The sequence below is a fragment of the Mizuhopecten yessoensis genome, unplaced genomic scaffold (assembly GCF_002113885.1).
Source record: "Mizuhopecten yessoensis strain PY_sf001 unplaced genomic scaffold, ASM211388v2 scaffold6163, whole genome shotgun sequence".
NCBI classification, from domain to species: Eukaryota; Metazoa; Mollusca; class Bivalvia; order Pectinida; family Pectinidae; genus Mizuhopecten; species Mizuhopecten yessoensis.
The window spans coordinates 217,315-242,593 of record NW_018406412.1 but is presented as its reverse complement, the minus strand read 5'-3'; the positions used below and the strand labels follow the sequence as shown (position 1 = coordinate 242,593).

General features: G+C 36.9%; 1 protein-coding gene across 1 annotated transcript; it reads left to right on the top strand.

Annotated features, from left to right (window-relative positions):
- Positions 1-4,477: 4,477 nt before the first annotated feature.
- LOC110451677 (putative thiamine transporter SLC35F3) lies at positions 4,478-23,914 on the top strand. Its single transcript, XM_021499818.1, has 9 exons — positions 4,478-4,791; positions 9,133-9,201; positions 9,619-9,889; positions 13,587-13,815; positions 15,567-15,692; positions 16,422-16,488; positions 17,831-17,953; positions 21,943-22,032; positions 22,587-23,914. Exons 2-9 carry the CDS (start codon positions 9,186-9,188, stop codon positions 22,811-22,813), a joined length of 1,149 nt encoding a protein of 382 aa, XP_021355493.1. The 5' UTR covers positions 4,478-4,791; positions 9,133-9,185; the 3' UTR covers positions 22,814-23,914.
- Positions 23,915-25,279: the final 1,365 nt, after the last annotated feature.

Sequence of the window (25,279 nt, the reverse complement as noted above, 5' to 3'; positions counted from 1 at the left end):
GTACCGCCATTTAGCCTTACTTAGTGAGACATAATACACCGCCATTTAGCTTAACTTAGTGAGACATAATATACCGCCATTTAGCCTAACTTTGTGATACATAATATACCGCCATTAGCCTAACTTAGTGAGACATAATGTACCGCCATTTATCTTAACTTAGCGAGACATGATATGCCGCCATTTAACCTAACTTGGTGAGACATACTGCATCGTCATTAAGCCGAACTTGGTGAGACATACTGTACCGCCATTTACCTTAACTTGGAGAGACATACTGTTCTCCGCCATTTAGCCTAACAGGGTAGTCATACTGTACAGTTGCTGAGCGATTTATTATCTGTGTTTTACTGTTTATATCCAAAGGACATTATATTGATGTTTTCTGTATATATACTACAAGCAGAAGCATCATATTGAGGTTTCACTGCTTATATACATGAAAGATTTATGTTTTTTAGAGGATTTACTGTATTCATAATTCACATGCATGCCGCCGGGTACAGTGTTCCTGATTTTTGAAACTGCTTAAGGTAATTTCTTCTCATGGGGATGGGGGCCGGATCCTGGGGGTGTAGTTATGATACACGTACTGACGTAACAAACATTGGTCAGTCTCCTCCATTGTGGTATTGGCATACTCCTGTGTCATTTTATCTGTCCAGTGTTGACGGCGGTATCTCTCAGGCCCTAGCAACCTCTTGTTAGGTCGTTGTAATAACAACTGGCTCTGGTGATGTGCTGCTTTACGTTCTATTTTTTTACTTGGAATAAGAATTTATTGAGATGAGACGTTCCAAATCAGTTTCCTCCGTTATCCGTTACTCTTTATCCGTACGTAACTGTATAAAAACAGACTGATGGGGACACTGCAATATTTCCTGTTTTCGGAGTGTCCACAGTAAATTAAATCATGGTTATATAAACGCATGGTTTCATTTTATTAGAAACCTAGGACAAGGTATTAGCCATATAAGAAGGTTTGGATCTCCGAATTTAATTGGACTTACGTACATTTTGTACATTTTGAAAAGTATGCAGGGTTACACCATCAACGTCTATGCAGAAAAAAATCGTCGTTTTTTTTTTCTTTTTTTTTAATTTTATTTTTGGTTAGGAGTATTGTTTTCTGATGTCACCAACAAAAAACAAAAGTTTGATAGTCATTATTAAATTGTTCCCCTGCTACTCGATATAACTAAAAAGATTCTTATGTAAAGAATGTTTTGCCAATTGGGTTTGAAGATATTTGTTATAGACAACGCAGTAAAACATGAAGCAGAAATCGGACCTTATTAAGATGTTATTAACGTTGTTTATTGGTTCCTTACTGCTGCTGTTTATTGCTGTTTGTATGTTGTCCTTGTGCGCAGCCTCTCGTATATTACCTTAATTGTCGTGTTTTTAGATATAAAAAATATCTTTTCCAACGGAGCAACGGTAAACCGTCTTTTGTCGTCCCCTGTCGGTTAATTGGTGCTTCGGTAATTGACGTCAGTGCTTTAACAGGTGTCTTTGTATAACGTATTGTTACCTTGATAGTGTACCCAGACACAAGCCTTAGCTGGGTTATTTGCATCGACGATTTCTATGAGAGTATGCACCACCATTTGTATAGTTAAAGATTATTCTATTCTGATACACTAGGTGCATGACAACTGTTGCGGGGTGAAATATTCACCTTTTACAGGTGAAATCCATATTTGTAAGGTTTTCATTTCAGCCAATCTGATCAAAATCATCTGTGATATGGCTCCGCTGTTCAGGCGTAGTACGAAGTTAACGGAGCCTAACATGTGATTTTAATCAGATTGTCATTTCACCCTTCACATCGAGGGTATTAAGCATGTAGTCTCTTTCAACCAGACGCTTGATCACTTGTAATTCAAGATTCGGCGTAGCTTGCTCAGACAACAAGAGTCTGGTTGAACGAGACATATTAAGCATGTTAAGGTACGCCGTAAATTATTTACGCAGACAAGACAAATTTGTCCTTTAAACTCAATGGCGAACATTTTCCATTAATCGACGAGCATACACTCCGTTATCCATATTATGTATTATTAGTGTCAGATGATTCACAGTTTACTTATACGAATAGAGACATAATTGTCGCAATAAGTCTCAAGTAGCTAGGAGTGAGCTAGTTTATGACTTTTTCCCGCGCTCTTGCATTTTGTATCAATATCTCTATAAGTGACATAAATACATACTGCACAAGTGTGTTTTTTTGTAGTTGGATTTTTTTGGCATTTTGACTCTTCAAACAGTTACAATTTTCGTCTTAGAATTGATTCAGAAGTTAATATTTATATAATCTGTATATTATCTTTAATTATTATTTGCGTGTTATCTCTTTCAAACAGATAGTTTGGATATTTTTTTTGCGTTAGAAATGGTACAACAATATCTTTATCCAATATATCTATTATCTATATATAATCTGTACCAATAAAAAGCATAGGAGATTAGTTTCTAAATACCTCTCTTGTGCTTTCATCTCTTAAGAGGTTGACCAGAGGAACATGTAACTATATATTCGTCACCACCTCCTATCATAACTCGGTAAAACATAATGTACCACCTCTATCATAACTGGGTAAAACATAATATACCACCTCCTATCATAACTGGTTAAAACATTATGTACCACCTCCTATCATAACTGGGGAAAACATAATGTACCACCTCTATCATAGCTGGGTACAACATTATGTCCCTCCTCTATCATAACAGGGTACAACATAATGTACCACCTCTATCATAACTGGTTAAAACATAATGTACCACCTCTATCATAGCTGGGTACAACATTATGTCCCTCCTCTATCATAACAGGGTACAACATAATGTACCACCTCTATCATAACTGGGTACGACATTATGTACCACCTCTATCATAACTTGGTAAAACATAATGTACCACCTCTATCATAGCTGGGTACAACATTATGTCCCTCCTCTATCATAACAGGGTACAACATAATGTACCACCTCTATCATAACTAGGTAAAACATAATGTACCACCTCCTATCATAACTGGTTAAAACATTATGTACGACCTCTATCATAACTGGGTAAAATATTATGTACCACCTCTATCATAACTGGTTAAAACATAATGTACCACCTCTATCATAACTAGGTAAAACATAATGTACCACCTCCTATCATAACTGGTTAAAACATTATGTACCACCTCCTATCATAATTGGGTAAAACATAATGTACCACCTCTATCATAGCTGGGTACAACATTATGTCCCTCCTCTATCATAACAGGGTACAACATAATGTACCCCCTCTATCATAACTGGGTACAACATTATGTCCCACCTCTATCATAACTGGGTCCAACATTATGTACCACCTCTATCATAACTTGGTAAAACATAATGTACCACCTCTATCATAACTGGGTACAACATTCTGTACCACCTCTATCATAACTGGGTAAAGCATAATGTACCACCTCTATCATAACTGGGTAAAACATTATGTCCCACCTCTATCATAACTGGGTACAACATTATGTACCACCGCTATCATAACTGGGTAAAACATTATGTACCCCCTCTAGCATAACTGGGTAAAACATTATGTACCATCTCTATCATAACTGGGTAAAACATTATGTACCCCCTCTATCATAACTGGGTACAACATTATGTACCACCTCTATCATAACAGGGTACAACATAATGTACCACCTCTATCATAACTGGGTACAACATTATGTACCGCCTCTATCATAACTGGCTACAACATTATGTATCACCTCTATCATAACTTGGTAAAACATAATGTACCACCTCCTATCATAACTGGTTAAAACATTATGTACCACCTCCTATCATAACTGGGTACAACATTCTGTACCACCTCTATCATAGCTGGGTACAACATTATGAACCACCTCTATAATAACTGGGGACAACATTATGTTCCACCTCTATCATAACTGGGTAAAACATTATGTACCACCTCTATCATAACTGGGTATCACGTTTTGTGAGCACACAATAACACTGAATGGCCTCCCATGTGTAATGAAACCTGTCACAGATGCAGGTAAATTAAATGGCCTCCCGTGTGTAATGAAACCTGTCACAGATGCAGGTAAATTAACAACATCATCACATTTTGTCGATTCACGTTGATGAATAGTATTTCACTTAATACAGTGTTAATGCTGTCGCACGTCATTTCCGGTGCCAACTTATGCAAGAATGCTTCCAGATTTGTTAGCTGGCACATGTTGCCAATTACAACCATATTGATTACTTATTAAAAGATATCCACCATTTTAATGATTTATTTCGTCCTTAGAGTCATTTCTATACGTTAATATGACGTTATGGAAATGGATATCAATAACAATGTTGACTAGGTCATAAAGGAACAATTTCCTTGTTAAACTGTCAATGCTACAGTGACAAGGCGAACTGTTTCAATGTTTCTGGTGTACGAGCTGTATTTGACTCGTAAGCAGACGAATATCAGTTGCAGACGACATCAATACGCTGACCTCCATGGACGTCGTATATGGCGGGAGTTGTGTTTTAATACGTTTCCTGGACACTACAGGTAAAACCCGAGCGTGTGTATACGGTACCAATGACAATAGGCAATGGCTGAATCGTGAACACTAATTAGGCTACTGCCTACTCCTATCCACCAGGCTAACGGATGCCGTTCCAGTCGACCATTGCGCTATCCTCGTTGTTAAGTGTACCTACTACCATGTAATGAATCTTTTCGCAGAGAAGCTGAGGGAGGGAGGTGATTAGGTAAGTTTACTGAGATAACGTTAAGGGATATGTAATGTGTTTATAATATTATGTATCATGATGCATAAGTACACAACCGTTATGACTCATTATGGCGGTATTAAATGATTGTATAAATATAAAATAGGAAATTATCGATTTCTGGTAACAATCTGTCAGCACCCAGTTATTGGGATTATATTAGGTATACACGGAAACAGCAGGTGTGGCCGATAAAATGCCATGTGTGTTATTTAAACGGGCGTATTATGGAAATTAATTTAGCTTAAGACAGAGGCTATTGACAAGCGATTTGACTTATGATAAACAATTCAGTCATCGAATGCTTTTCGTTTTCATTTTGCACTCATTTATACACTGCAAACAAGCAAACGAAAATAGTTTAATTCATATATTGCTCAAACATTATCTACATACCAAAAATAATCATTTATAGTGTGCAAATCAAATATGCATCAGGTACATGTACAATTCATGGACCCACAAGAAGATATAAGCATTCTAAGAATGATTTGAATGTCATTTAAATGAAATGCTCGCTTGACTTTTTATATCATTGAATATCTTCTTCTTTTTCGAATACATATGGAAATGCATCGTCGGGCAAAAGCTGTTTTCAAATAACAATAATTTGTTATTTATAATGCAAATTCAATCAGACAAAATATCGTAAGTAATATTGAACAGGAATTTGTGTCAATTTAATATGGATAATCTGTAAAAGACCGATTTAAGAGTGGGTCATGCACTATCTTAGCTCAATCCTGTATAATACATCTTATAAAAACTAAAAGAGTCTGAGAGATGTATAAACATATTGTAACGACTGTACTTTTGCCTACCTGCTATAGTCTGTGTANATTCTAAAACAAAACGATAAGTATTTCTCCATTTTGTGAATATGAAGACAGGTAAAACCCCATGAACCACAACGAGTCTTTTCTGCGCACATTAACGTTGTCATAGTGTTCTCTGTGACGTCAAAATGGATTAGTTTTCACCTGTTACAAATCAAAGTGCATTGATTATAACATGTATCATCATTGTATTATCATATTATTAATATTTAATTATAGTCTTTGACTGAGGTTAATACCTGGATTTATCAACTTGAGAAAAAATAAATTAACCGATGACGCAATCACGCGCCAATAAAGGTTTTTAACGGTGGACACATAATGCAATTCTAGCCAAACTCTTGTCGGGAATAATATGAAAAAAATATCAATCGTGTTAATATTGTGATATTGTACTGACCTGTTGATAATCTCTGTACGCGGTACATTTTCTATGTATTCACATCTGTTATAATCTCCGCGAGAGGTCTCACGTTACATGCATGGACCTGTCGCTATGTTTTAAGGAAACATTCCGTATTTACCTATAATCTTTTTGCTTGGTTTTGATTTTATTTTGTTAAACGTCATAATAAGAGCTAAGGGCAATTAAGGACGTACATGTACCTCCATGTTTGTGATTTATGTATCTGGCCTGGAGACAGGGTATGTTGTTGTAATTGCCTCCTTGTGATAGCACAGATCTGATGCCGACTTTATGATGAGTATTGTATATCACTGTGAGAAGCATCGTGTGTATTCACCTGTTTGTATCTCTGTGAAAAGGAAAGTGTCTTCACCTGTTTTTGTTTATGTTAAAGGTCTTCATATCAGATCAAAGTTGACTGTAAAAGAGTTGTCTGCCCTTTGGNGGTAAAGAGTGCGTCTGCAAAATTTGAAAAACGACGACAATGTATATATCAGAACTGCTAGCTTTCTGATATATATAGACATTTAAAATATGAACTTTATTTAATTTACAACAATTGTGAAACAATTTTTTACAACCTATATTAATCACTCTTGATGGCCCGGATGTTAGCGTGCAGGGGGTCTCAATGTGGGAGGAAACCGGAGTAGCCGGTAACATAGTTGCCTATTTTGGCGATGGGAAAGGGATCCGTTACATTACTGTCCTAAAAAACAATAAACAAATAAATCAAAATAAATAAATAATAACCTAGTCAACTGTGTAAACTTTTACAACGTTCGGTCGATGTGATGCTCAGTATTGCAGTGAGATAGCACTATAAAGTCGGCATCAGATCCGCGCTATATCACAAGTAGGTACGCAGACCAGCAAACCTCGTCTCCGACACACATACACACATGCATGCTTACATAACACACATGGAGAAAACGTAACTGGAGTTCCTAGTGGATTATCAGAGGCTGGTCATGATTTTGTTTTTTATCGAAACAGAATAAGTATGTTGTCCAAGTTCCATTGATGGTGTTATTTCAGTTTTTAAACGGAACTAGGATCTGGTTCCCAGTTCCGTTTATCTTAAACGGAACTAATGTCTGGTTCCCAGTTCCGTGTATCTTAAACGGAACTAGGAACCAACTTCAGGCTCCCTTTATGACAACCTAGTTCGTAGGTCATCTCAAAGCGGTCCACAAATTATACTCCGTGGTTATAGGGCCTTTGCAACCAACCAATATCGTTCTCAACTCCCTGGGGAGCGTACAGCCGGTGCTGCCATTTCGGCGCTCACAGCTATCATACAACAGTTCTAGCACTGTCCAACCACGTACTCATTAACAGCTGAGTAGACTGGAATAAGCGCAGTTCAAAGATACAACATAGTGTCGTGGCTCGAACCCACAACACTTCGGTCATGAGCCCGGCGTCCTACCACTAGGCTACCGTGCCTCCGGTTATCTTTTAAATATGATTTTGATACTTGTTTGCTTTTTCGTTTAAAAAAAGACGCAATCGATCGATTTGTTTGCAATTAAATTTGCCTTCGATGAATGTTTACGAAACTTATGTGCTAATTACGTACCATTTAATCTGAAAGATCGTGAAGAATTCCACAATCGAAACGGATTAACATTCACGTATTGATTTACCAGAATTATTTTTGCTGTTACGAAATCAACGTTTATTTTATTGCTGTATCCAAGGCACTTTCACCATTCATTTAAACGATTCATCATCAAATTGATTTATTTTGTGTTTTCGGAGTGACACACGAGTACCTGTGAAGGGATTATGTATAGTTCACAAGGACGCCAATGTCTAAAATGTGTTTTATTAAATCAGGAATTCATTCACACTGTCTAACCCACGTAGGACCTAGAAATAAATTGGGAATTCTAGATTGTGCATGCATACACGCAAGATCCAGGCATTCACATGCAATTTATTACCGTGAAGAATAAGAATGTCACCCTTATTCTCTTGAGAAACAACTATAGATACGTGTTTTGATCAATTTTAGATTAAAAACAAATGTTTATATCAAATGCAAGATTTGTACTTGAGATGAAATCAGGATAAACATGAAGTATATTGTACTATAACTACCCAACAGCTTTTCGAGTTTCGAGTTAATATTTTTAAGTTTCAAGTCGCTTTTTCGAGGCTCGAGTCAATATTGTCGCGTTTCGAGTCAATTTTTTTCGAGTTTCGAGTAAATTGTTCGAGTTTCGAGTCAATTTAACTCGAAACTCGGAAAACAAATCATATGGAAATCCACCATTGGTAGGTGTTTTACGTAAAAACAGACAATGGTTGAATATTAGTTATGACATTAGTTTAAACAATATTTTATTCGATTATTACATGTACAACAACAACCATACAAAAAGCATATGAAGTAGATCAGTAGAGATTTGACATTTGAAGAACAAGTAAAAAGAAACTACAAAAAGTTAATATCATTTTAAATCGAAGTGAACGATTACAGTAGCTGAATACTTGGAACGTGTAGGTATTTTTTGAGAAAAACAGTTTGATTCATATCATTATTGATTCCAAAAATCAATTGATATTTTTTCTCACTGAAGGACGCCAGTAATTGAAAGTTGGTATGTCAGAAAGATACATTCGTGAATAAACACTCGCTTTAGATAAATATGCATCTTGTTATTTCTGTCGTAATAATAACAACGTAATTATACTAATGATTCGAGGTTCTTATTCATCGCTTTATCACAACCTAGTTTGTAGATCTTCTCAATGCGGTTCACAATTAATTATCCGTGGTTATACAATATAGGGCCTTTGCAACCAGCCAATATCTTTCACAGCTCCCTGGGGAGCATACAGTCGGTGCTGCCATGTCGGCGCTCACAGCTAATTCAACTTGTCTAGCACTGCCCAACCACGTACTCATTACAACTGAGTAGAATGGCACAAGCGGAGTAAAGTATCTTGCTCAAAGATACAACACAGTGCCGTGACGTGACGCGTCATACCATTAGACCACCGTGCCACCTAAGGCGTTTATCACATTCTTACAATGTTATGATAACTATTTCGTTTACTGTATTACAGGTGTGCCTCATGTGTAGTACCAGGGCATCGTGATCAACGGGTACTCGGCTATAATGAGCACAAGTGCAGGTATGTGTTGCTGTTTTTTGAAGTCTCTAATTTTCGCGGCTTTACAAAAATGGCCGAGGTCTCAATATCTCTTTTCACGGATTTCAGGGGCAGAGGTACAGTGATCCTGCCACAAAGCGCTACAGTGAAGGTTGATAAAATCCCCCCTGTCTATTTCGAATCCAAGTAACGTCACGTCCTCACATCGATAACTCTGATAAACGAAGTATGGTTTTATTGACACTTTGTTAACCTCTCGGGGTTTTTTGGATGAGTAAAAGGGCATGTAGCTGAGGTTGTTAACGTGTCGTCTTCTGGGGACAACGGGGATGAGGTTTATCGTATTTGTACAAAAGGATGAGGCGTGTTCTTGTTTTGTGTGTTTGTATTGTTTTTTTGATGCGTTAAGACAATTCCCTGCTTATGATGTTTTTACAGAGACTTCCGAGAGTGCCACGAATCCTACGACAATTGACGCTTCTACAAGGCTAAAAAATATCCTCTACAGCGCTCTACTGATGGTCGCTGTCGCGTGCTTTTGGACGGTTGGTACTCAGTTTGCGCGGGAAACATACATTCCTGGTCAGTTCGAGGCTCCCTTTCTAGTGACGTTCATAACGACAGGTTGGCTGATACTGTTTTACCCTATATATGTGGCCGTTAAGTTTGTATACAAGAAGAGACAGACCAAGCCACTCCAGGAATTGAGGTAAGGAGGATAATTGTAAAATTACAACCAATATTTTCCTGGAATTTTCATGACAAAATTGAAGGCCCTGTGGCTAGTTCGAGGTTTATTGTACATCAAACGAATCGCGAGGCTGCATCTCGGTAAAATTGACCGACTTTGAAGTTGGGTTTCATTTTGCTCCTATTTGGTGATTTTGTATGCCCCGCCATAAAATAGGGAGGGAGGGGGGGTGGGGGGCAAATAGTGTTGCCCATGTCCGTCCCGTCCCGTCGCGTCCCGTCCCGATTCAATGTTAACACTTAGCATCTTCATTCTTTCACGGATTCGAATTTCACATGGCGGCGGGGACATTTATGTCTCACAGACATTTTCTAGTTTTTACAAGCGTAACCCTTGGGATTACCAGAATGGAATACAGTAGTTGTTATGTTTGAGCACAAAGTGTAACACAAGAAGCCGTAGCTCTATTTCCGTATTCCATTGGTTAGATATTTCCAGGGATGTTCTCTTGTTGTGTAACAACAGTTCCACCGATTTCTATTTATCAATATTAATTAAGTACATATGTTAAAAATAGCTACACATTAACAACATAAAATGAAATTTTGATGTTGCTAGAATATTAAGCATTGCGCCCGGTACTCAACAACGTATTTCAAAGTTCAAACAACAGTCTAGTAATTTATATCTTTGAGCCTATAAACTTGGTACATTGTTGGTTATAGCCAAGCGTGTCCGTTTCTAGTTCGTGTGTTCTTTCTCAAACTCGCCTCATTTTTATATCTCCTTCACAGAAGACTTATCATTTAGTGAAAGATAAGCGCGTTCGTATAGCAACACAGCAGCTGTATCCGAAGGCTCACATGTATGCCCATGCTTTAGTCGATACTTGAGAACGTAGTCCTACTTTATTACAAGTCCAGTTATTCCTACTTTAATCTATGAATTGCACGAAGAAGTCTTAGTTTATATATTTAATCAATATGGTCTAGATCTAATATTAATGACAAAACTTTAAATAAAATCAGATTACAGAGCCCAGCGAAATCGATCGCAAATGCTACAGTATCACAACATTAACTGGAGAGGAATTATTTATTTGAAGAATTTCATTGGCAAATCGGCTCATACATATAAAAATACGTCTATATTGCATGTCCTTTAGGTGATTTCGTGCTACAAAAATTTAACGTTTACGCGTAATACTCCAAAAAGGATAAGTGGTCCACGTGTCGGAATGTTATTTACGCAAAGGGCGTGAGTGTCCACGTGACGAAACTGCAAATGTTTCGCAACATTGTTTAGACTTTTTTCCTGCCGTTGACGTATAAATATTGCTTATTGAATTTTAACTGTATTACTGTGAAAATAAACGATAGATATGTGTCACAGCAATAAAAGAGGCCGAATTCGTTCAATCATCTGTACCTTGTTTTATTACCCCAAGAAGAAATAAGTGTAAGGGGGAAAAAACCTGAAAAGTACAAGATGACTGCCTTGGTAAAAAATACAAGCTACAATTTAATTAGTTATTTTCCCATAATAAATTCAACATAACAGTAACTTTGAATATATACATGGATAATTACCTTCATCGAGTATCAAGTCGTGTCAGTGTCAATATAGAGTTATATGGTCCACGTCCGGACTCCGGTGGACGTCCAGTACGTATAATGTTGAATATATGTAGCTCCGGCTGTCTCTGCGCGATTCCGCAATTGTATAGGTCCTAGTTGGTTTTATTCCAAACTCACTCTCTCAACGCACGACCTTTTCACATGTTACACCTGGACACGTACTCAAGACATCACCAAATATGGACAAACACCGACACTAGGGGACAGGTAACACACCAAATATGGACATACACGTCAAGTTACGAAGAGTAACGAACACTTATCGGACAGAACACAGACAATATACGTAGGGACTTACCCTAACAGGACAAGTGTACTAGACTAGAAACATCCCTGTGACATATGTATCAGATCTATTTGCAATCGTTTAGCATTGCCACTATATAACCCTTCCAAATTCAGTTGGCATTCATCCAGGCTATGAATGCCATGGACCGATTGTTGACGCCATCATTATTATGACGTCATATTTGTTATGTTAGATACCACTGACCCTCCCTGGGCGATGGCTGTTCTATTGATTAAACAAGCATACACGATACATACATTATTTGAACTAAATGCTAAAAAGTAATAAGTGTTATTCAATTTTCAATGAGATGAACTGATTCCAGAAATGGTAAATACAAGTATTGATCTGCTTTCAGTTGGCGTTCATAGGCAAAACTAATTCCAATTAAAAGCAGTTCAATGCTTAAATGAAGGAAAATCATTTAAGGGAATTCGGGCCAAATTAACTACTTTCTTTTTTTAACTTTTCGTTACTTTGTTTGACATGAACTCACACGTTATCTCAAATTTCGAGATACTCAAACATTTCATTTAACCAACACGAAATTTTAGACGTTATCTAAAACGTTTCCTTAGCTACCAGTATATTTAACGTGAAGGATAAATATTCATTTTTGCTTATATTCAGGCATTTTAAATGTTCATGTAAATTGTAATAAAAAATATTTTTTTTAAAACTACTAAATCCGCGTCCCATTCTAAATGTTATCATATCTTCAAATTACCATAGCGGCTTTTAAAACCGATTTTTTTTTTCAATAAAGGTGATACGGTAAGTATGTATTCTAAAGTAATTGTTTGGTTCACAGAACGAATACCTGAATCACTATCAGAGAACAGAAGTTTAATGTAGTCTTCTCGTCAATTACAGAGATTTATTAAGATTTCTTAAAAGAAAAATAATAACTACAATATTAAGATTTTCAATTTTTTCAATTTTTCACTCAGTCGTACATGTGCGAAACAAGAGGTCATACATTTTGTACATTTTAAACATGGCGAAACATTATATGATACAGTATGAAGTTGTTATAATATCAGACGTATGTGTTTTCTGAAACATTACATAAAATAAACGTAATATACACCTCCAGGTGATTGCACCATTAAAATGTATTAGTCGATACGGTATTCCGAAGTTAATTACACCGCATCATACAACTGCCTCGGCCTTCTACCCAACATCGGTAATGCTAGGGGCCAAAAAGAAGTTGGATATCAAAGTAGTCTTAAATACTGTTGTAACAGAAGGGAAGTGCATAAAAACTATGAATTTATGAGTTTAACAATTTAGAGTAATGGTTAATTTCAAATCAATTAGTAAGTTGTATATATTATTTGAACCGTGCAACTTCTCAAACGCGATCACTGCAGCCACCGACGCTACGGTAAACCTCAGGAACTACGAAATCTATCAGCAGAGGCTACAACGTTCTTTTGTGATTGATTCATCTTATTGCAGATTTGCAACTGGATTCGGCACAAGTTATACCAAGTTTAGAAGCCTTCTCCCAGAAATATTTTATACAGTGTACATGACAACATTACCAATTTTACACAAAAAGACAGAGACAGAGAGACAGAGAGACAGACAGAGAGAGAGAGAGAGACAGACAAACAGAGAGAGAGAGACAGAGACAGACAGACAGACAGACCACTTTCTATATTGACAGATGAACACAGGTGATTCAACCGTTGCTATAGTAATCGATACAGAATGCCAAAAATTAATTACACTGCATCATAAAGCTATATCGTCTACATGTTGATTTTTATTATTTTATCAGATGTCATGTACGACTTTACTACACCGACGGAGAGCAACACATCCGACAATATATCGGATTTTCGGCCTTGTTTTGTATCCTTTGGAGCCTAATACAGTACACCTACATCCGGGCGCTTGACCCGAAGCTCCTTTCACCGACTGGCGTTGCAGCCCTTTATTCCACATATCACAGTTTTGTGTATCTGCTGTCCTGGATCGTACTGTTCGATAAATTCGTAGCTATCAGGGTGAGTTTACTTCCCGTAAAAATAGAAACAATTATTTAAGCGTACATATTTTTGCGGGACTCATATTTTCACGCGTTATATATCGCGCTTAATTATGACTCCGCGGTTGAAGCTCCCGTTTATTGTTAAAAATCGTAAATTTTGTGAATGCGCCAATTCTTTAACGCGCTTATCCGTTAAAATTCCATAAAAGGCTTATATTGAAGTACGCTAAAATAGGTACGTTTGTAGTATAACTATTCGATACATACACAGGCCTTCAAACCCGAAGGTCTGGTTCACTTTGTCATGTACGGACACAATTGAAATGGATACAAACGAGAGGATGAAAGAAAACAAAACAGCTTCCGTGTGGGGTCGCCTGTATAATTAATTAATGTCGTTTGTTTGATCTGCCTAGGAGACATAAACAATCAATGATGTTTCGAATGTCCACATTGTTCTGCTCTGAGTGTTTCCTGCCTCCTGGATCCCTATTGTTATTTTATATATTTGCTCTTTTGTTATACCTGTCACATGCATGCTGTGACGATTAAAAAACCTTTTGTTTAATGATGTTTTTTTGTCTCGCACAATCTTTCTTTTTATGACTTTAGTATAATAAATTAATGCTGTGTTCGCTTGTTTTCAGTTTTTGTTGCTGTAATATGAGTTAATATATATGGTATTGTCTTTCAAATAACAAAACGAAATTGGGTCTTCATTTATTCCTTGTCCTGTTATTGTTGTTGTCTGATCGGTTCTTGCTATCTTTTCTGTTGTTTACGTCAACGACTTTTGTCGCCTTTACGTCAGGGGCTCTTGCCGTCTTACCTGTTGTTTACGTTATCGTCTCTTGCCGTCTTACCTGTTGATTACGTTATTGTCTCCTGCCGTCTTACCTGTTGTTTACGTTATCGTCTCTTGCCGTCTTACCTGTTGTTTACGCTGTCGTCTCTTGCCGTCTTACCTGTTGTTTACGTTATCGTCTCTTGCCGTCTTTCCTGTTGTTTACGTTATCGTCTCTTGCCGTCTTACATGTTGTTTAGGTTATCGTCTCTTGCCGTCTTACCTGTTGTTTAAGTTATCGTCTCTTGCCATCTTACATGTTGTTTACGTTATCGTCTCTTGCCGTCTTACCTGTTGTTTAAGTTATCGTCTCTTGCCATCTTACATGTTGTTTACGTTATCGTCTCTTGCCGTCTTACCTGTTGTTTAAGTTATCGTCTCTTGCCGTCTTACCTGTTGTTTACGTTATCGTCTTTTGCCGTCTTACCTGTTGTTTACCTCAACACTCTTGTTGTCTTTTCTGTTGTTTCCGTTTTCGTCTCTTGTAGGTTTTTCTGTTGTTTATGTCATCTGCTCTTTCTGTCTTTTTTTGGTGTTTGCGTCATTGGTTCTCGTTTATTATTTTTGTTGTTTACGTCATCGGTTTATGACGTGTTTCCCTGTTTTTATGCCACTGATTCGTTCTGTTTTTCTTACTGTTGTTAGTGTCCCCAAATCTATAATATCGTCCTCCTTTTTCGGCCTTTACCAAATATGACGCCATCGAATGTATGTTTCAACTGCAGATTAGGGTGGAAAATGTCATTTAATCAATTTTATTTCGGATTTAACAATATGCTTATGTTTGCAATCGTGAAATTATGTTCAGTTTGATCGAAGCAGTCTAGGCCAATAGTTTATACCTTTCCAAAAATATGAAATGGACACGGTTATCGGTATTTTCTTAAACAACTGCTCTTAACAGACTCTTGTGTTTTGTTTAGATTTTAGCTATGATCTTCGCAATATCCGGTATGGTGCTTTCTGCGTACGCAGGCGGTTTCGGATCTACTTCGATGTGGGGTGTAATTTTGTCTGCTGCGGCCTCCGCTACCATGTCCGTGTTTAAGGTAGGTCATGCGTACAACTTAACATACATGTAGGATCTTACATGATTTTCCATTTCATATGAGATTTATGAAACGAGTGTAAGAACTTTAGCTAAAATGAAAAATTCGTGACGAGTTCCATCAATTCCATATGAAATGAAAACGAATGTAAGATATTTTCTATCACAACATCAAGATTTGTGGCATTCATTCGTGTAAAACGACAAATTTCATGCAACATAGAAATGTAAAAAGCCGCCATTTTAATCCAGTACTAAGTCTGTGGCGACATGTACCTGTCCTAGGCGTGACGTCACAATTGTTATAATTGAAACTTAAAACCAAATCACAGGGCTGATGGGTCATATTACATGGCCTGGGTTAATGTGCAAAAATATGACATGTGTACAAACGAACTATTGCATGATCAATAATTAGAATTTTTGGTAAATATTGACACCTATAAAAGCATGTCTAGGTCGGCAGTCATTAGCTTTAAATCCTTATTACATCTGTTCCCATATTTCCATTATAAGGTCAGAAACGGCTGAGTGGAATGTAAAAAATGATATTTTCTATATAAAATACATTCATATCTCGACAAAACAGATAATTGTAAAACAACAACAAACACAAAAACAAAAAAACAAGAAACAAAACAGGAATTGGAGAATGTATATAGCAATACCAAAAAGTATTTACCATTTCTCACTGTTAACTTACCACTGTTCTCTTTTTCTTTTTTGATAGGTTTTATATAAGAAGTTTCTTGGAAGTCCTGACTACGGTCAAATTTCCTTTTTCACAAGTCTCATCGGTAAGTAAACTCGCACGATAACAACAGCCGCTATTTAACAACCTCCCTCTGTAAGTTTCAACGTTTACAGTGTCATTTTTCATTTCATTTCAGTTTTTTAAGATGACACAGTTAGGTTGGTTATGGCCGCTTCAGACAATCTTACCTAAGATAACACAGTGTTAATCGGTAATCAGCGCTACAAAGGACGCTGACTGTTTACATGACACATTGTGGGCTAGTTGTGACCGTTAAAGAGAACGCTAACCGTTTAGATGACACAGTGTAGGGTGGTTATGACCCTTACAGAGGACGCTAACCTAGGATGACACAGTGTAGGTTGGTTATAACCGTTACAGAGGACGCTTACCTATGAAGACACAGTGTAGGTTGGTTATGACCGTTACCGAGGACGCTTACCTAGGATGACACAGTGTAGGTTGGTTATGAACGTTACAGAGGACACTTACGGTTTAGATGACACGGTGTAGGTTGGTTATGACCGTTACAGAGGACGCTAACCGTTTAGATGACACAGTGTAGGTTGGTTATGACGCTTACCTAAGATGACACAATGTAGGTTGGTTATGACCGTTACAGAGGACACTTACGGTTTAGATGACACAGTGTAGGTTGGTTATGACCGTTGCAGAGGACGCTTACCTAGGAAGACGCAGTGTAGGTTGGTTATTGCCGCTAGTGAAGAACGCTTACCCCAGATGACACAGTGTAGGTTGGTTATGACCGCTAGAGAGGACGCTTACCTAAGATGATATACTGTGGGTTGGTTATTGCCGCTATAGAGGACGCTTACCTCAGACTACACATTGTATGTTAGTTTTAGCCGTATCAGAGGACAAATAACAAATGTGTAGCATTTGTCAACAACAAATACAATTTGTTTATTCCTATGTTAATAAGATGTTTATCAATATGTATAGATAGGATCTTACTTGAATTTTCATTTTATATGAAATTTATGAAATGAGTCTGAGAATTTTAAACTTGTGACGCGTTTCATAAGTTCCATATGTATGAAAACGAGTGTAAGACCCTTTTTATCACATAATCAAGATTTGTGGCATTTATTCGTGTAAAACGACAATTGTCATGCAACGTTGTAAAAAGCCGCCATTTTGACTCCAGTGCGTAATATGAGTCTGTGACGCCATGTACTTGTTCTAGGAGTGACGTCACATTTGAAAATTACAACCAATCACATGGCTGATAGGTCATATTACATGGGTTAATACGCAAAAAAACATGACGAGGTATATTCATTGGGTAAAACACATTACATAATGTGATGAAATGTAGTTGATTCTGGTTCTTATCAATCATATTTGTTTTTTTTCGTTAACAGGTGTTGGGAACGTATTATGTATTTGGCCAGTGCTGCTAACTTTATGTTTGACGAAGACAGAACTGATCACATACGAGATAATTCCCTGGGGTTACATCACAGGGTCATCCATCTCTGTCTGTGGTACGTGTGGGAGTGATGTGAATGGATTATCTCTCATCATTAAAGCAACCGTGACATTGTTTGTACATAATTCTTTAAGGATTCCTGTTCCACTGCAGACAAATCACCAGCTAATGTTTAGTATATGTAAACCCCCTTTAGTTTCGTTTTAGATATATCTAGCGTGACTTGGCCAGGGTACAACCAATGACCATGAAGTTCAAGTTTGTTAGAGGGACAGTAAAATCATCGAAGGTCCGGGTTTGTAATCCTGGTCTGACCTTCTAAAGCAGCATAGCAGCATCTCAATAAAGTCATAGTAACCTCTCAAACAGCCTAGTAACCTCTCAATAAAGCCATAGCAACCTCTCAAACAGCATAGCAACCTCTCAAACAGTATATCATCCTCTCAATAAAGTCATACATGTAGCAACCTCGCAATAAAGCCATAGCAACCTCTCAAACAGCATAGCAACCTCTCAAACAGCATAGCAACCTCTCAAACAGCATGGCAACCTCTCAAACAGCGAAGCAACCTATCAAAACAGCACAACAACCTCTCAAAACAGCATATCAACCTCTCAAACAGCATAGCATCCCCTAAAGCAGCATAGCAACCCCTAAAACAGCATAGCAACCCCTGAAAACAGAGGGGAAAACAGTATAATAACATCTTAAAGCAGCAAAATATTATTTCAAACAGCATTACAATATCTCAAAAATGCATAGCAACTTCTCCAATCACCGGCATATCTACAAAACGCTTAAATACCTCTCAAACGGCATCATATCTCAAAACAACATAACATTCACTCAATCAGCTTAAAACCCCTCAAAAGTATAAAACATCGATTTGAAACAGCGTAACAACTTTTCAAAAAGGCATTTTATCTCTAGCAGCACAACAACATCTCAAAACAACATAGAAACCTCTCAAACAGCACTGCAATCTATTCACATTGACAGCACAGCCACTCCATCAGCATATTCACATTGACAGCACAGCCACTCCATCAGCATATTCACATTGACAGCACAGCCACTCAATCAGCACAGCATATTCACAGTGACAACACAGCCACTCCATCATCATATTCATACTGACAGCACAGTCACTCCATCAACATATTCACATTGAAAGCACAGCCACTCCATCAGCATATTCACATTGACAGCACAGCCACTCCATCAGCATATTCACATTGACAGCACAGCCACTCCAACAGCATATTCACATTGACAACACAGCCACTCCATCAGCATATTCACATTGACAGCACAGCCACTTCATCAGCATATTCACATTGACAGCACAGCCGCTCCATATTCACATTGAAAGCACAGCCACTCCATCAGCATATTCACAATGACAGCACAGCCACTCCATCAGCATATTCACATTGACAACACAGTCACTCCATCAGCATATACAGCACAGCCACTCCATCAGCATATTCACGTTGTCAGCACAGCCACCCAATCAGCATATTCATGTTGTCAGCGCGGTCACCCAATCTAGTATAAAAACATTTCAGAACAACAAAACAAACTCACAAACCAGGACAACCTGTGTAGGTTGTCTTGTCAATAACCACATTCTCTGATGAAACTCTAAAGAGGTGACGGCACTAGGGAATTACTAAGAAACTTGTTGTGTCATGACTATTTATTTAACCAGTACACAGATTTTAAATGAATTTTGTATCACAAAAACTATATATAGATGTATACATGTTTTCATGAATAGTACACAATCCATGACGTAGGTTGTCGGAGAAACGTCACAGTTACCTACATACGTCACTACAAATAAAACAACTAATAGAATAAACAATCAACAAATTAGGTAAACAGCGATACATCCTTATATTTCACACAAACAGACGACGCTTCTCAATAAACAGGCAACCGTGAAGAACGTTTACTATCAGAAGCGAGCCGAAAATAATTTGTCAAATAACACAATTGAAAATGTTATATGATGTGACTTATTCAATATCCATGCGATATATTTCAGACAAATCTGCCCTTGGAGTTTTTTACTACTTCTACACTACCTTTAACGGCACTTTAAACATGTTTACCCTATTAAATCGCCAGATAACCTCCCCTTGTCAGAGTGACTTAAGGATTCTCGTGCCACTGTCGAAACTTTAACTTAGTACTGAATGACACGAAATCTTCGTCGTGTATAAACATTCGTGGTTTTCATGGATATCATTGAACCACGAAAATAGATTCAACGAATTTGAATGATATAAAGTATGTACTGTTTGTTAATAGATATCATAATGACTTCAAACCACGAAGGAAATCACCCACAAACAGTTCGTGTCCTACAGTATTGGAAACTGTTTTTTCGGCACTACTATAGCCCTGACACATCATTTCTAAAAGGAAAACCTTGCAGGGTTTTTATGAAAAATAATGTAGATGATATAAACAAAATATAATCACCGTAAATGTTCTGATTGTCAAATCAAACTCAGTGGGACCAGACCGGGATTCGAACCCTTAACTTCAGATTGTGATAATATCGATGTAGTCCACTGAGTCACGTGATCAGCGGAAACGTATCGGCCCGAATGCCCTATAGTTATATCCAAACAGAAGTTAAGGACTCGCACAACTAAATCATTTACTATATGTTGCTACTAAGCTTTTGAGCTTATAGCGTTAATATTTGAAGTTCAACACTAGTGACAACTGTCTAGATTCACAGATACATATCTAACAAAGGCTTCAAAAGGCATTTTGGTGAGTTTAGTGACATAAAAGAGCGCTACAGGCATCTGCTTCTGACAACCAGAAGTTTCAAGCCAAAACGGTGAATTGGGACGGTAGCAACCCGCCATCACATATTAAAATCTACTAAAACTATTCATTTTTCTAAAGTTCAATTTCTGTAGATTTCATTCAATGTAAAAGATGTCAACGACTAAAGTTATATCCAAACGGAGGTTAAGGGGAGGTTAAAGTATAAAGGGGAAACTGGCAGTGCAGTGGGACAGGGATCCTTAATGCAGTGTAAAATGTGCATCTCGGAGGTCTTTATGCAAGACTGTTGTATGACCGCTAGCTATAGCTTTACTGATCCCAGTGATTCACCACTGACCAAACAAACGTCATAACAAATGAAGAATTACTATTTAATTTTGTCTATAGTACTACTCTAGTGTACAAAACACCATTTTTTTTCTAAATTTATCAAACAAGCATTCATTAAATATAAAATGACAAACAAACTACGTTGTATTCCTGGGTAAATAGTTTTGAAATATCAATATTAATATTTGTAGTGTAAATTTAATGAGGCTTAAATAATAAGATATTTCAGTGTTACAATGATATGTATTCAAAAACCTTATAAACGCGTAACACAGCATCTACTGTTGAAGACATTAGCCTGCTGGTACAGTAGTCGACTGGCTGATACTGTATATAGCTCACTACAGTGGTACTCTTTACACAGTAAATTACCTTCTGCCGATACAGTAATGAACTTGCTGATACCATTAATAGCTGGCAATAATGGTACAATGTACTCCTGATATAGTAAATAGCTTTCTGCTATAGAAATTAGCCTGCCGATACCGTACAAAGCTTGCTGATCATCATCATCAAAAACAACAGCATCGTCAAATAGTAATGTCACAACTCATCAACATCATCATCGTCTTCGTGATTCCAAATCACCATCATCATCATCATCATCATCATCATCATCATCAACATCATCATCATCATCATCATCATCAACAACACAAGTAACAGTATCAGCATCAGCAGCAGCAGCAGCAGCAGCATCAGCATCATCATCATCATCATCGTATTTAACCTGCTGAATATGCTTGCTGGTGGCTTTCTATAGTTGTTTACAGCAAATGGCCTTCAGATGTATCAATAACATTGTATAATGACACGGTTAGTAACCTGTTAATGGAATAAGTAACTTGCTGAATTCTAATACAATGAATTACTTGTTTTTATGGCGTTGTTTCTCTTTACAGTCCTGCATATGCTTTTACACTACGTCGAACCGGCGTTGTATGACGTGTTCATAGGTTTGGGTTTCCTCCTTGGAATCTTCATGAGTGCATGTAAGTTTTTAGTGTGAAAAAATATTTTTTAAACATTAAACCAAATGCCTACTATTTTCATTCGTATCCTCAAGCCCTTTAACTTCAACTTAAACGGTTAACTTTCAACTGATATAACACGTTATAAACACTACAGCCTAATTCCAAAAACACTAGTTCAACTGGCTTCAACTACACAATTGTTGACGTCACGACGACTGCTTTCTTAAATCACCAACTAACATTCTCATTTACAAACTACCTCATTTACCAGCCGCAAACGGTATCCCAAAACCAATTATCCACAACTTTAACCTACACCTCAAATTAACCCTAGTCCAAGTCCTAGCTCTTATCTCAAGACTACCAATTTCACTCCACATCACTCTTTGTACAATAGAAGCCTATACATTACTGTATTGCATATCCCCGATGCAATAACTTTATTACTCAATCATAACCACTAAGTAATGATTACTGTTGAACTACTCACCTTCGGATACTCTCTAGGTCTTAGTAAAATCTGTGCTACAAAGCCGTTTATTGGGTTTATAATATTTATTTTATCTACACAGTTGTCGACTACATATGGCGAGGGATACACTTCAGTGGGATGGAGGTTGCTGCGGTTATATTGACTTCATTCGGCATTCTCCTAGTGTCCCTCCCCGATCAGTGTCCGACCGACTTCAGCACAGTGACCACATGGTGTCGACGTAGAAAAAGATGTGATGTCCGTGGCACGGCCCAGCCACAGAATGACACGCAGGGCTCAAGATGGCGACGGACCACGAAAATATGATGATCTGGACAAAACAGTGGTCACATAGTGTCGAAGTCGAAAAGATGTGATGTCCGTGGCTCGGTTGCAGCCAACAAATGACACACAGGGCTCAAGATGGCGACAGACCACAAAAACGTGATAAGCTGAACAAGACAGTGGTCACATGGTGTCGACGTCGAAAAGATGTGATGTACGTGGCTCGGTGCAGCCAAAATGACACGCAGGGCTCAAGATGACTACGGACCACAAACACGTGACGAGTCAAACAATTACTTGCCAATTAATGTACATGACTCGAGTTTGTCAGAGAACTTACAGAAAATAACCATAAAAGCATAAAAAATAAATTTCAAAAAGACAATTCTAAAATCTACCCATATACTGTTTAGGCCAAATGATTGGTGATGTTCAATTATTTAAGAATGTAAAATATCTTTTGTGTTGTATAAAATAGAATTGCCTCATATAACGCGAATTGCATTTTTTGCGTGTTAACTTCAAGCAACGTATTCCCGAACATTGTTTTCAGTTTCAAATGATTCTTATCATAAAAGCTATGTTTATTTCGCAAAGATTTGTATCTACCAATTTTATATCTATCTACCAAGCACATCAACCTCCCAATCTTCCAAACAAGATATATACATATCTATCTTTTGTATATAGACAGATGTACATTAGCAAAAAAAACATTGTCCGTAATGTTTCAGAAATTCTTAAACATGCAAATAGAAAAAAATTTAGGAATAACACTTATGTTATCATTGTTATGACGCATGCCGCATACTTTATTTAGATTTGTGTTGTTAAATATTTCTATGTTTTTCATAAGTTCTCGCATGGTGCATACTTTAAATTGCCAATCAGCATTACTTTAGTGTATTCTATAGCACAGTTCCTATATTTCTAGAGGTGTAGTGAAAACAGGGACGTAACTCGAATGCAATTGCATAGTGTTTTTTTCTCAAAAAGAGTGGTAATTTGTTAAATATTATATTTATTTTTGTATGAAATGAGAGATGAATTGACTGTTGGTACATTAAACTCGCATGATGTTATTTATTGGAAATATTTGTTTCTGTGAAAATGCATAGGTTGAACATATATATGTATACATTAACTTATCTGTTTATAAATGAAGTATTNTGATGAAATATTAAACAGTGTCAACAAACAAGGATGAAATATATCACAGTGTCAACACACATGGATGAAATATATCACAGTATCAACAAACAAGCATAAAATATTAAACAGTGTCAACAAACAATGATAAATATTAAACAGTGTCAACAAACAAGGATGAAATATATCACATTGTCAACTAACAATGATGAAATATTAAACAGTGTCAACAAACAATGATGAAATATTAAACAGTGTCAACAAACAAGGATGAAATATATCACAATGTCACCAACAAGGATGAAATATATCACAGTGTCTACATAAAAGAACTATTTTATTTATTGTTTCACAGCGACACAAAGGAAACTATATTCAATTGTCAACTATAAAGGGCAAACTACATACAAATGTATATCACAATAAGACATCACACTAGGCAAATGTATTATAGTGTCGACAGGCCAGAAATAATATCACAATGAATACTTATGAAACCAAATTCGACACCAACATACATAAGTTTGGTTTCATAGCGGCAACAGCTGTTTTCCATTTAAAAGTTCTTCGATTTTTTTCCGTCATAATGTAATTGTAATCCGAAAGATTTCTGATGGATGCCTGACAACAACGGTAGCCATAGAAACACGAATGTTCCCACAATATGGCTCTTTCAGCATTTGTTTTAACAATTTGAATAAAGTGTATGATGAAGCTTAAAACCTACTTCCCTGGAAGATAAAACATACAATCTCTCCTTTTCAATGTCAATGCAGAGACTGAACTGTTTATCTATAACATTTTGACGGTACGAAACACTGCTGCTCACAAACGTTTTCTATAAAGCGCGGTTATGGAAAACGTTTCTGAAACTTGATTTCAATTCATCATGAATGGACTCATTGTATCAAATGTAATATAGCCAAGTTTGAATTGATGATACATGTACATATATAAACATTTTAAACAGATTCACAAAAATGTAAAAACATCAAATATACTAGCGTTAAGCTGACACTGCTTCCACGCCAATGAATTAGAGGTAAAATTGTATAATCATTGCAAAGGGCCTGTTTCCAGTAATGTTAATTCTCCATAGGAGCCTGCCCCCGTATAATTTCTTATCTAGCTCAACTACTGTTTTTTTCTTTTCCGAAGAATAATTTTACACCTTTCCGACACCCAGATTTCATAATTTCAGTGAAAATGTATTTTTATAAAGTTGTCAATTTCAGCATCAAAGACATAAGTTCGTAAATAAAAGAAGGTTATCTCGAAATTGTAATTCGCAACATAGTATAAATTTCTTTTGATAAATATTTCCAAAACATCGTGTTTATTCATAAAACATAAAAAAAA